Below are 14,124 nucleotides of genomic sequence, written 5' to 3'. Positions count from 1 at the left end.
GGCACATCGCTCCATCCGGCCAGAGGTCACAGCAAGGAAACCCCCAAGCTCCACATCAAGCTCAAAAACAACACTCCTGGCTGTCATTTTCATTCACACCAAGCCCATACTTCTATTAAACAAACCTCTTTTTTATTGACTGCTTCCCTCACACAGCAAAAGAAGGTAACCGTCAGTCCACAGAGACGACATTAGGAAACAAAGCTTCGCTTTGGGAGGACAATCAGTAAAAGACAGAAGAGGACAAGTTCCACGGGCTCTCACTAACTGATATCTACCAAATGGAGAAATGAGGGGCGGAGGGGGAGTGTGGGCTCTTTTCTGCTTCTCAGGCTGCCAGGGCAGCAGTGATTGACTTGAACTTTACCAGTTTTGTCAAGAGGCAACTTGAAAAAGAAAAGAATTTCACCATCGTGTACTCTCTCTCCTCTCTTACTCTAATTTTCCGCAACTATCCCCACTCCCACCCCCAGTTACAAGAGGACTTTTGTATACATAAAGTTTCAGGAAACAAAGCATACAAACACTCACGCACAAATAAACTCTCCGAACTAACACCAGGGTATAATTGTGTTTTGGTTGGAGCCTTTCCAGCCTTGTCACCCGTTCTCTGTTAGGAGTAAATGAAACCCTTTGCTTTGGCAAAGTTAGAAACAAACTCTCCTCAGTTTCAAGCTGCACAAGGCTCCCGTCATCAGCTCTCAGCCCCCTTAAAGCCCCCAACAAAATGAATTCACCGCTGAAAAGCCAGCAAGAGGTAGTGGCGGTGGTGGGGGTATCAGCCAAGTAAAGAGCTTTCATTTCTCCCCCTCACTCAGCTTCCCCTTTTAGCCTGAAACACAGGGCATTTCCAACTTCTAAAAATCCTATTCAAGAGACTCTCGACTTTGAGGGCTCTTCCAGGGGATCTGGCTATATCGATTGTCCTGATGCAGGCAGCGCTTTTCTGAGCACATTTTGCATTCTTGGAGTCAATACCGGGGCCGTTCCGTTTCCAGGAGAGATCTGAAAAACAGCCTAAAGTCGGGCTGGCTGAGCTAGATCCGACTCTTCCTCCCATCCCCTCTGAACTGGTGTGGGGGTAAGGAGGGTATAGCGTCCGGCATCTGTAGCTCTAATTGAGCTGCGAAGGAGCAGGGGAAGCGGACAAAGTACCCACCGCTCACTTTAAAACTCGCATCTGCTCTCCTGCTACACCCTTCCTCCACATTCCTCCGCTGAACTTGGCCGGACCCCAGAGAAATCAAAATCATACCTTCCTTGGATTCTTCGACTTCTGAGTGCATGGTGTCGGGGTAACCCGCAGCAGGACCGATTACCTCTGAAATGGCACTCGGACCCGCCGCAAGTTCACTCCGCAGCCAAACCCCAAACACGACGGAAAATAAAAGGAAGGAAAGCCACTAAAATCAAAACCTCCCCGGGGAGGGAGGGCTGGTTGTGGTGCACGGATTTTTCAGGGGGAAAGTTCTGCAAGAGTGACGAATCGCGTCTCCGCTGGGCGGCTAGAGTCCGCCCCCCGGGGCGCGCGCCCCAGCCTGTCGCAGGGCGGAGGCCACCCGGCGAGGCTGGCGGGCCAGGGCGCACGCAGGTGAGGAGAAGGCGGGAGAGGCCGGGCACAGGGGTGCTGGCGGCAAGAGTAAGTAGCTGAGACTGGCTAAGCCAGTGAAATACATCTGCGATAAAGAACAAAACAGCTTCAGCTCAGCGCGCGCTACAGTTCTACAGAAATAATAAATACATAGGCAGTCAAAGAAATGCTTCTGAATCTTTGGGTTATGTTTTCCGACGCTCCTTTCACTTTCCCTGTCTTGTAAACGCCCAAAATTAAGGATTGTAAAGCTGCTAGGTTGTGAACGTTGTTTGTTGGAAAATATTGTGGATATTGGTCCATGTGGCTGGAAGGACCTGCTTCACAAGCCCAAGTGGCGGGGCTGGGGTGGGGGCACTTCTGGAGAAAGTAGGGGCGGGCTCCACCCCCTACCTTTGCGTGGGAAAAGCAGACAAGGCCAACTCATTCAGTATTACCTGGGCGAGCACTCTTACTCAAACCCAGTCCAGGTGAGCTAACTGCCCCGGAGGTACCCCAAAGGGCCGTCCTCGCTTGGAGAACACTTTGTAAAGCCTTGTTTTTTCCCTCAAAGTGGGGACCGGAGCTTGTCACCGATATACCTGTCTTATGGTGAAATTGTGCAGAGCACTAGTTTTATTACCAATTGTTCAGGATTGAGAAATTCTTTTCCTTTTCCAGTTGCCTCTTGACAGAAGGAGCCCCACCCCCACCCCCATTTCTCCATTTGGGAGATACAGTTAGTACGAGCCCTCGTCTTCTGTCTCTTACTGAAAAAGTGTTGCATCTTACTCCAGTTATAGATGAATGTCCTCAAATCATACACCTGAAATATCGATTAGGAAATTGTAAGAAAAGTTATATTCTTTTAGTAAACTTATTTTTCAGCCGCTTTCTTTTTCCTAATTTCCCATTTTTATGTGGGCAAAAAAACAAGAGGGCAGGCACTGTGATAAATTTAGTGAAGAGGATTTAAAGAGCCTGAATTAAAATTTAGTTCTGCCATTTATTATTTTTCTATGACTTTGGGCAAATTACTTAACCTTTCTGGGCCTCCCTTTTCTCATCTGGAAAATGAGGATGAAAAATATTATTTACTTCACAGATTTATGTTTGGTATTAAATAAGGTAATATAAGGAAAAGTGATTTGAAAACCATAAAGTACTACACAGACTATTATAAACTATCGCACCATTAAAAATAAACTTTTATAAAAGATACTCTTGGGTTTTATTTCAACAATGGGTTTCAACAGAAAAAAAAAAAGTTGTTTGAGGGTAAAGGGGATCAAATATATGGTGATGGAAGGAGAACTGACTCTGGGTGGGGAACACACAGTGTGGTCTGTGGATGATGTATTACAGAATTGTACACTTGAAACCTATGTAACTTTACTAACCATTGTCACCCCAATAAACTTTAAAAAAGAAAAAAGAAAAACAGTTATTTATGCTATTCACAAGCAGTGGAGGCTATTATAAAGATTAATATAAGGCCCAGATATTAAATCACTTCCAACTGCTGAGTGATTCTAACATGCCTAAGACTCCAAGCAGAATTTTATCTCAATTTCACTGGAAGGGCGGGATGATGAGAGGAAGACATAGCCAGTCAGAGAATAGAGAAGAGGAGAAACATCTGGAAAATATCAATATTGTAGAGCCTCCGGAAAACTGACCTCACCACCAAAAGGGTAACGGGCTGCAGGCACCCTCCTGAAAGTCACAGTTAACTGCAAGGTCACCTCTGGCAAACATCCTAGGTTAGGAGCCGCTAAGATGTGTACCTCCATTCAGTAACCTCAGACGTCTGAGGAGACAAAAGGATCATTGCGAATCCAAACAGATACACCCTCAGCAGTCAGAAGCGACCCCTTCTGTCCTGTGCAGGGCAAGGACATTCTGGAAGCTGCCCACCCACACACACACCATCTGTCCGCACAGCAGCCCAGATGTCCACAGATGTCCACTGGGAACCCTGCAGGATCTTACCAGGGCTGTGCTCTTCATACATAAACTAGCTCCCATTCATCTATAATTGGAGTAAGATGCAACACCTTTTCAAGGTGATGACTATGCAAATTCAGATCACCCAAATTCCGGGCCCCATCCACCATAGGCAGAACTCCCTTTCAACCTCTTCTTTCAGAAAATGCCCCCATAAGAATTATTTTATTAAATGTTCTCTTGCAAGTCTAATTATACGCAAACCACATAAGGTGTGTTAAAATACACACACTTAATGTCCTACTTGTTTTTCCACTTGGTTCACAAAAAGGCCTTCAGCCCTACTCAGGTTAGCCAAGGAGAAAAACTGATGAATGAACAGATCAAATGCTGCCACATCAGCCTTGAAATTCAATTTAGAGTCATTTCAGCAGCTAGGGCGATCTTTGAACATTCACCATGATCCTCAGGAAACCTGGAGAGAAACTTAATGCCCTGGTCTAGCTCACATGCAAGGAATGTTTGGCTCATTTTAAAGGGCTGTATGTGGACAAGGATGATCCTGCCTAGTCCATGTAACCTCAAAGCCATTGGCACTGGGCAAACCACGCTGGCCCATGCCCCCCCCCCCCCCCCCCCCCCCCGCAAAATGGTGACAAAGTCAGCCGCTTCTCTGGGGCTTCCCTGGTCTTCTGCAGCTTCCTGATATGTACTAGGTCGGTCACGTCACTTGATAGTACGCTGTATTTGTTCAAAAGGGGATGAGTTACTTTCCCTAGTGACTACGCTCCAGTACACCGTAATGATTTGTTATCTCCTGTAGGTGGAGCCTGTTCACTCTCCTATGTTCAAGAAACACTACCATCTCTTAGTGCAGCTTGGAACGGGCTTGGAAGTCATACCAACAGATCTATGATAGACAACCTGATACAAAATAGCAACTAAGGTAGCAACGCTTCTCATTTAATACCAAACTGCATTTAAATACTATGTTGAACCCCTGTCTAAGAATGAATCTCTCACCTTCTGTGTCAAGATGGGAGAGAGAGTTAACATGCTGGCTAAGATCCTTATGGTTTTTTCATTCAGTCAGTCATTAATAAATATTGACATGTGCACAGGTAAAGGGGCCCTGCTCACGTGGAGCTTACTGGTTATCATTTTGCTAACTTTGGGCACCGACCTAAAGAACGGAACCTTCCAGGTGACCTTGGTCCTAAGGAAGATTTAGTAACAAATACCACCTCCAAACCGAGCAGCTTCACCACAGAACAGCTGAGACAAGTCTCCTCTTAAAGGATATCTCAATAAAGCTGTTTAAGAAAAAATTTCAAAAGCTTGGGCTTTGGGGCTTTTGCTTCCAGTTACCCAGATGTCTGTTAAGAACAGGGGAGGTCAGCAAGTTTTCAGGCTCACACATATGAAAAGACCAGCAGAACTGGGAAGAGAAGGTCGCAGTTCATCCAGGAGGCATCACATACTCTGCTTGCTCGTAAGACTGTTGTATATTCTCGGCAGTGAAAAATACTAAGCATCTCTGTAAATTAGTCACACACGTACAGCTTCTAGGTCATAAGAACCACCTAGGTCACAGAAACCATCATTTCATCAATATTGTTTATATCTACCCTTCTGACAAGAGACTGAATCAGTACATATAACATTTTAGGTCAAGGGTAAAAAACACAGAGTTGTTTATACTTGGTATAAAAAGTAGCTGTCTTCTAGCTGACTTTGAGGCTTTCCTCAACTTTGTATTATTGATGGCTGTACCCTTGAAAGGCTTTGAAGACTTCCATGACCTACATACATATAAAGTGAGTTTTCAATCTCTCTCCTCACATGTGGGAATCTGTGTTCTGCTCTGACTTGGCTGGGGCTGCAGGTGTTGCAGTCTTCTCATCCTCCTCAGACACGCTTGCATTTAACCTTCCAAAAGAGAGATGGGGCTAAATGGGTGTCTCTCCCTAGTCCCTGGCTGGCTCAGGTGATCTCGCTCTCCTTGCCTCGAGAAAGTTTTATTTATCAGAATGGAGAAGGGGACGCTCATACAGTGCAGGTCACTTATGCACTTTCTCAGGTGGCCAAGCCCTAAGCCTGAAAAGGTCTTATGCTTGTGGATTGCTGGGTCCTGGCGTGAGCTGGGGAGCCTGCAGGTAGCAAGGGAATGGGGCAGAACTGCTGTGACTCAAGGAAGAACCCTGAGGGTAAGTGTGGAGATGGAAGAGGGAGACAGCTGCCACCCAGGGCCCTGCCTGGGAGTTTGAAGTCTGTTATGGATAAGCCCTCTCCTGAGTGTCCTCATTACATCTTCAGTACAACCCCCATGCTCGCTGGTACTCGGGGTGTGAGTGGAGAATTCTGAGCGAACGGGAAGAAGTGGAGCAAGTGGAGGCGAGCACACTCATGGGGACGACACATCTGGATGCAGTTGTTTCCTAAGCTTCTACTGTTTACTTTTATTTCTCTCCTAAGAAATCTCCCTTGCTAAAAAAGTCTTCAGCAGATGATTAAATATATACACACACACACACACACATTCTCTCTCTCAAAATCAGGTCTGAAAACATTATCTGAAGAATTTATGACCCGTGGTCTTTCTTTTATACTACTTAGCAATGAAGCCTTCCATTTATATAGGTTTTACTCAGATTTCCCAATTAGCTCCCTTGGGTCATCATACCCATTTTACAGACATGTAAGTAAAGAAAGGGAGGTTATATGATTTGCTCAAGGTCACAAAACTAATAATGTTCTTTAGACTACAGTAAATACAGTCTTGGCCTCATGTGTCCTATATCCAGACTTTCTCACTCTGTTATAAACTACTCATGTAAGCTTCAAGCCCTTTATTTTGCAGAAGAATAACTCGGCGATTTCCATATCGGGAGATTTCCAAAGAGTTTGAGCTGGCCATAGACTGCTCACATAGCTCGGTTCGAATGCTTATTCAAACAGTTATTCCATTTCTGATATCCAGTGCTTTAAATCAGCTGTAAGTTCAATAGATTCTATTTATTCCGGTACATGAAACTACAAAATTTTTTTTTTAATTAAAAGTTCATTCAGGACCCAAACTAACCCTCCTCTGATATGAGGCTGCCATGGGCAGGAAAAAGAACCCCAGGCTCAATCTCGGAGACTTGGGCCTGATTCCCGTAAGCCCAGTAAGCACTCCCTCATTTGCACGAGGATGTTTTGTTTTTGTTTTCCCTATTCATTCTTCTCTCATTCTGCTTCTAAAAGTGGGCAAGCCATTTCACCTCTGAGCTTTGTGTATATGAAGATAATGCCACTTATCTAACAGGGTAGTAACACAAATTAAATGAGTCAAGAACTTGACAAAGCACTGAAAACTACAAAAGTCCCCCTTCATCGCTTTCCCAAATACTTTTGTGAATAAGGCCAGATTGTTTTAAGCCATGGAGCATCTATTTGGAAGCCCTACATGCTGGCACCACAGATATGTGTGTGGTCCAGTGAGTGAAAGAGAAAATGAAATGGCTGAACTTCTTCACTGTGCCCAGGTTAACGGAGTCACCATTAGATGGGGAAAACATGAAAGACTACACAAAGGATTCACCAGGAAGAAGAGAGGCAGGGCTGAGACTGGGCCCAGAAGGCACGGTGTCGCATCTGACCTACCAATCCCTGGCTTTCCTTTAGAAAGCGGGAGGAAAAAGTGATCCCTAATCATAGATGCAGAAACTCAGGCTTAGAATGAACCTCAGAGGTCACTCTAATCCTCCACCTGGCTGGCGAAGCTATCTCCTAACACATCACAGACAACAAGCACTCATCCAGAATCTCCCTGATGACCTCTATTAACAGAAGCTCACTCCTTTAGGTGACAGCCCCATTTCCTTTCTGATCATTAGAAAGTTCCTCCCTCTAATGAACGGAAATTCAAGTTTAAGGGGAGTGATTGTCGAATTATTTCCACTCTAACCATTGCCTTTGCTCCTTAAAGCAAGGGAATAATTGTGTGACAAGATAAACATAGATCTGTAAGTGAATTTTCTTTTTCACAGCCTAGTGGAGACCCCCACCCACCCACCATATTGGCTGGCGGGTTGCAGTTGAATGCAATGCGAGACAGTTATGCAACTTTCCAGTGCCAGCCACACATCTGTTATTGATTATGGCGAAGAATTCAGAAGCCAGCAGCTCTGGTCAATGCAGCAACAGGGACAATCTCTTTTCTCTTCTATGTGCTCACTCTAAGGGGATAGAAACCGATGCCAAGACAGGGTGGGTAACGGGCCCTGCTTGATGGTATCTGAGCAGTTAAGAGCTTTATTCGGGTTTCTGAACAGAATCTGAAATCCACAAGAAAACAAAAATTAGTGCTCCATATGTGGAATTTGGACCATAGACTCCTCGTCTGAGATCTGTTTGAAAGTCTCAGGCATTCCAAGTTGTCATAATTTGATTTTTACATTGGGTTTCTGACTTGGGTAGAATCTCTATTAAGTTTAACATTTGTGCCAACTAGTCACTGTTTAGGAGACAGAAACGTCTGCAAGGCAAAGCGACAGGGCTGGACAAGCTTGCCAGGTAAAAAAGCAGCCAAGGCTGAAACTCAACAGGCAAACTCAGCAGGTGGTAAAAATGTGAACCAAAGCATAACTTATCCAAACAGCATTGGTGGGGGAGGGGGGTGAAGAGAGGCACGGATCAGAAGTTTTTCCATTTGAATAGGTCAGGTTATGAAACTTAAGTTATTCAGCGTCTCCTTAAAGAAGAGCTACAGAAATATGTAAGAGTTATGATTTACGCAACTGTAGACATCACCAAAATGAATGGATTTTCTAGAAAACTGCGAATATGAACAGTGTGCTTGACTACCTCCCTGACATGGGTCTTATTAAGCCCATTCATTTCCTAATAGAAACAGAAGAAGTCTAAAAAAAAAAAAGTCACTAATTTCTGAATCTAACATCTATTTCAACAGAATTTTTACTAGTGAATTCAGCAAAGTCCCATCACATGCCATGTAACTTTCTCAATTTCAACTATGTACAACCAGCCCAAAACAGACAGAGAGAGAGAGAAAAATAAGACTCTAAATGGTACGTCAAGCCACCATTCCCATTGAATGAGTTTATGCTGCAGAGTAAGCAGGAGAGGAATTTGCTGGTAACCTCCCCGACTCTTGTCTCTGCATCTCCCCTCACACTGTAAGCATCTCAGGCCCTGATGGTGAACGTTGTGACTGAGGCTATGTACTTTTTTCAAATCAAAGTGCCTCTAAAGACAAACCAACTGTTTCATCTGGTCCCAAAGAAACAGCAACCTGTTCCAATGCTGAAGGAGACATTGATACAGTAAGTCTTATACTTGCTGGAAGGTAGTATATTATTCTCCAATCTGGTAACTTCCTAAGAGGTTTTCAAAAATAATATTGACCCCACACAATGTTTACTTTACACCTGATTCTTCTATACTCTTAATCAAATCACATCTTAGATTCTCCTATCTTAAGAGCGGTGTGGTCTGAGTTGCTGAAAGAGACTCACGATTTTAGACCCAAGACCCCCAAATTGTGTGCCATTGTCCCTCAGGGCACAACAGCAAACTCACAGGGGTGTTGCAGGATATTTTAAATTTTGAGGGAAACATCGCATTATTCAATATCTCTCAGACACTACATGAATTAGTAGATTAAGCTAGTTCACAGTGTAACATGAGATTGTGCCATATTTTGTTTGATGACATCACTTCTTTGCAAAGCTAGGTTGTTGGTGGTTGCTGTGATAAAAAGCAAGTATTGTGTGAAAGTAACGTGGAACAGCAAATTAAGGTAGTGGGATCCAATCTGATTTCAAGGTTTGAGAAGTCGTGAGGTGGCCAGTGATCGATTTATTGCCTCACAGCTCCAAATTCACCCTCATTACCTGCTGTGAGAAAATAAAGATAGGACTTGAAGTATTTTTTTCTTTTGCCAGCTGGTACAATTCTAAGCTTGGTCAGTAAAGTGTACCGTGGAGACATTACAGGAAGAACTTTCCCTTCCTGGTGCGGGTGTGGTCTTGCTGCAAACTCCTCCAAGCACACAGGCCACCTCAGCACCCACTTCCTGCAGCAAGGGCACCTCCTTAGGCAGCCGGCTCCTGCTGGACCTGTGGGCAGCACCACCCAGCCTCCAGCAGCTTCCCTCTCAGGTGGTTTTGTAGCAGAGTGCCCCCAGGGAGAAACCTCCCAATAAACAGATTTCCCCAGCATCCTAGGGGGTGGATTTCCAGCAAGTTCTACCAGCACAGCACCACGAGGACTTCTCTGCCATCCAAGGAGCCAGAGCCAGCCATCCTTTCTGGAGTGGTAGAGAAGGAAGCTCGTGCTTGGAGTTCTATCTCAAACGCGATGGAATTGGCTGCTGCTTGGATTTGCTATTCCTCTGTTCTTTGCTTCCTAATAGCCAGCCCTCATCAAGAGTCGTATTTCTTTCTTTCTTTTTTTAATAGCTTATTGTCTTTCTTGTTATTATTTTTAATTGTGGTAAAATACACAGTACATCAAATTTGCCATCTTAAACATTGTCAAGTGTGCGGGTCAATAGTATTAAGTGCATTTACATTGTTGTGCAACTCTCACTACCATCACTTCTTCTCGTCTTGCGAAACTGAAACTCTGTACCCATTAAACACTAACTCCCCAGTCTCCGCTCCCTTTCGACTTTCCCTGGCAACCACCATTCTACTTTCTGGCTCAGAATTTGACTACTGTATGTACCCCACTTACGTGCAATTACAGAGCATTTTCTCTTATGTGACTGGCTTGTTTCATTTAGCATAGTGAACCTCAAGGTTCATCTAGGTTGTAGCATGTGTCAGAATTTGTGGCCTTTTTAAGGCCAAGTGATTTTTCATTGTACGTATATACCATATTTTGTTTGTCCATTCATCCGTCAATGGACACGGGGGTTGTTTCCACCTTTTAACTATTGGAAATAATACTGCTATCAACATGGGTGAACAAATACCTGTTCAAGTCTCTGCTTTTGGTTCTTTTGGGTACATACCCAGAAGTGGAATTGCTAGATCATATGGTGATTCTGTTTTTAATTTTTTGAGGAGCGGCCATTCTGTTTTGCTAGTTAATGTTTCTTTATATTAAACTGCCCGTCCGAATTATCTTGTGGTTTGTCCCCTGATTGGATCCTGACTGAAACATGCAAGGCCCAACAGGTACATACATTCCATTAGGAAATAACTGGGGTGAAGAATGAAATAAAAACATTATTTTTTAATCTTTCAATTGGTGTGTATTATTTTTTCACATGGCTACAAAATTATCAGTACACAAATAATAAGTCCTTTGGACCTAAGCACTTCACAAATGAAATTGTTAGGTAGTTCTTTTGTCCTAGAAATGACATGAACAAATTACAGAGGCACTAGGGCGCCAGGAGTGAAGAACCCTGGGAACATTTGCTCCAGTCTCCCTGTGTCCAGCTGCCATTAGGGCCTGTCTGCTTGGATGGTCCCCTAGGCTCCCTGTGTAGGAGAATCCTCATCACCGAAGGCACAGGCCGACACATACACACATAGGCCCTTACATGGGAACATGGGTTGAAGATTCAAGTGCCCCCCAAGGCTAGAACTACACTAATTCGTGCCTGCCACACCTATTGGCTACCTCAGTCCCTGCACCCACGTAGGCAGCAGAGATAAGCAGCTGTGGGCAAGGCACCCAGGACGGTAGCTGAAACACCCACCTGTCTCTCCCAAAGAAAGCAAGGGCAATGCAAGTGAGCGTGAAGGACGCTATGACTGGAAAAATCATGAATGGGCACCCCCACACGTGGGTATGAATGATTCCAAAAGCAAGGAATCATTCTGAAATTTGGATATGTGTTTTCCTTAACTGGAAATCACTTTCAACACACCTCCCTTGTACAGCCACACTTGGGAGCAGCTGCTGCTGGTCTACTTCTTCTGCTGTTACACCCTTTTTCTTCCCCTCCCAAAGCTTTGCTCAGGCCTCAGTTCCCCTCCATGAAGCCTAAGGTGAGCTTCTACTTCCACAAGGAGCTCCTACTATACTTAAAGTTGACCATCTTGATGTTAATTATCTTCTGAGAAAGATTTGTAAGCTATTTAAAATACAAGTGGTGCTCTTTTCCCCTTCTTTCTAGAGAGAACACATGCTGAACACTTTGAAGGCCCTATATAATTAATGAAATAATCATTTAATCATTGCGTGATACTGAATCATGACCACATATAAGAAGGAGCTTAATTTGCCCTTACCCAAAAAGTACATTACAAGAAACTGTGTATGTAAATATTTGCTATCTTCAAAGAAAGAAAACAAGAAAATTTGCATCGCATCTGGAGAAATGAGGCGCGTCATCTGCACCAATCCATAAATCCACCAGGTTTACCAGAAAATCTATCAGAAAAAAAGCCAAGAAGAAAATAGTTCTGACAGCTGCAACCCGTCTGTTTTATAACATGCAGAGAACGGTTGTACTTCCTTTAACATCTTCATACAGAGTGCTGAGCAAATGCAACCATCCCCAGGAGAAGCCACTGGGCTTCGAGTAACGGATTGTGCTTATCTTTGTGGAGGCAACCTTACCAGCCACCCGTCAGCCCTACCACAGTTGTCCTAGCAACCATCCATGGGATGGATTAAATACAATTCCATTTCACTTTTGGAATTTCCAGGGCCAAGAAGGTACCAGCAGCAGTCGCCCACTTGAAAAGAGCAGCCACCTCACCATCCTCAAAGTGGGAACTTTGTTTCCTTTACATCAAGGACTAATATCCGGCACTGGACCACCTGAATACATATATATATATATATATATATATATATATATATATATATACACAAACACACACACACACACACTAATAAATCCCAGATGGGAATTCCAGACACTTCTTTACTCAAGGCATGAACTTCTCTCAGGCGATAAACATTCTGTTAAGCAAGTCTCTTGGGAGTAACCTTCCCCTCAGAGGCTGTTTGCATTTACAATGTGCTGTGTTTTCTAAAGCCACTTTGGGATCCATCATTATACAAAGCTAATTAATTTTGTCCTCTGTTTTCTTATGGACGAAATTAACCTGTGGCTATAAAAAGGCAGCACCTTGACTGTCCCAAATATCCTGCTATCGGGAGCAGAGGAAGTACTCCAATGGGCCACAGCCCCAAATTCTAAACCAGCAACCCAGTGTAGAGCCAAACAATTTATGTGTTTAAATTAAGCTATCTTAATATTATCAGTAATAAGTATAATTTCTCAAGTATCTACTACAGACTAGATATTATGCGAGGCACATTACGGGACATATCTCTCCCCTTACGACATCTCAGCAAGGTGGTACTTTCTAGCTCTGGAAGTGGAGCCATATACATTGCCATCGATCCTCATAACAATCACATAAGGAAGGAATCTTAGGTATTATGGGCTCCATTTGCTTCTGGTGAGGATACAGATTCTCAGAGAAACTAAGTGGCTGCTGGCCCAAGGTCACTTAGCTCGGACTGAGTGTGAACTGGGACTAGAACATGGGTCCTCTGACCTTGTTCCATGCTGCTTTTCTCTCTACTAGGAAGCCTGTGCTTGAGCCGAGCACAATTGTTGTATTTCAAAGCAAGCATGCCAAATGCTCCAAGAGGGATACAGAGCAGGAAGACAGGTAAGATGGCTCAGCTGACACAACGGCTCTGAGCCTGGCTGATTTGGAGACGAGGGAGCCAGACATTAATAGAAAAGGGGAAGTCCAGAGGAAGAACAGGTGTGGCAAGAGGGAAGATAAGAGTTCCACTTCACACATCTGAGGCTGAGGTCTCAGTAGGACAACCATTGTGGGTATGCGCTGGAGCCTCTTCTGTCAGACCAATTTCCTGTATAACTGGGGCTCTTCAAGGGAGCGCTGCTCCTTATAAAGCTCACAGTTTTTGATGAGAATATTTCTAAAACAGATTGTACAGAATACATATCTCCTCTCCACTAAACAAAGGCTATGGAACATACTTGTTTTGTTTGTTTATTTATTTATTTTGACAAACTAAATCACTGTTGTTAATCACACTGTTTTATATATATATATATATATATATATATATATACACACACACACATATATATATGTATACATATTCCTATGAATCTACTTGTGCTCACTAAACCCTGCCTAATAAAGTTGTCCTTTTTCATTGTCATTACACCCAGTCAACAATTTCAAGCCAATTTTAAGAGACAAGAGGATGCATGGGATCGAGATTTCACCTCTTACATACTCTAGATGGCCTGTCCCAATACATAGATTTACAGAACAGATGTAACGCCCTTGGTATAGCAAAATCATGTTTTCAGCGGTGAGAGGAGGGATATTAGGCTCTAAGATCATTAAAGTGAAATTGCATGGAGTTAAAATTACCTTGGAAATTCCTTAAAAGGCCCAGAAAGTACAATACTGTCTGCATGGTTTTATATCTACACAACACTTGTCAGTTCCTCTAACTCTTAGTCTATGTTTTGCTACAGTTACCAGTGAGATATATTCAAGTTCTTTCTCCATGATGATGATAAATCATTACCACCCAACTGAACAACGTGTTTCCAACTCTGTTGGCGGTCAGAGCCCTTA

The 14,124-nt window shown here is 43.6% G+C and overlaps 1 protein-coding gene across 5 annotated transcripts in view; it reads right to left on the bottom strand.

Moving 5' to 3' along the window:
• Nucleotides 1–14,124, bottom strand: part of TNFAIP8 (TNF alpha induced protein 8) — a 110,146-nt gene that overhangs the window by 34,342 nt on the left and 61,680 nt on the right. Inside the window, exon 1 of one of the 5 annotated variants that reach the window (XM_033111141.1) lies at nt 1,256–1,512. The exons of the other annotated variants lie outside the window; for them this stretch is intronic. Coding sequence (XP_032967032.1) covers nt 1,256–1,286 — 31 coding nt within the window. The 5' untranslated portion in view covers nt 1,287–1,512. Of the gene's footprint in view, nt 1–1,255; nt 1,513–14,124 lie in introns of those variants that run through there. 5 annotated transcript variants of the gene reach the window in all.

Source organism: Rhinolophus ferrumequinum, chromosome 7 (assembly GCF_004115265.2).
Source record: "Rhinolophus ferrumequinum isolate MPI-CBG mRhiFer1 chromosome 7, mRhiFer1_v1.p, whole genome shotgun sequence".
Lineage (NCBI taxonomy): Eukaryota > Metazoa > Chordata > Mammalia > Chiroptera > Rhinolophidae > Rhinolophus > Rhinolophus ferrumequinum.
This window is presented reverse-complemented; position numbering and strand designations above follow the sequence as displayed.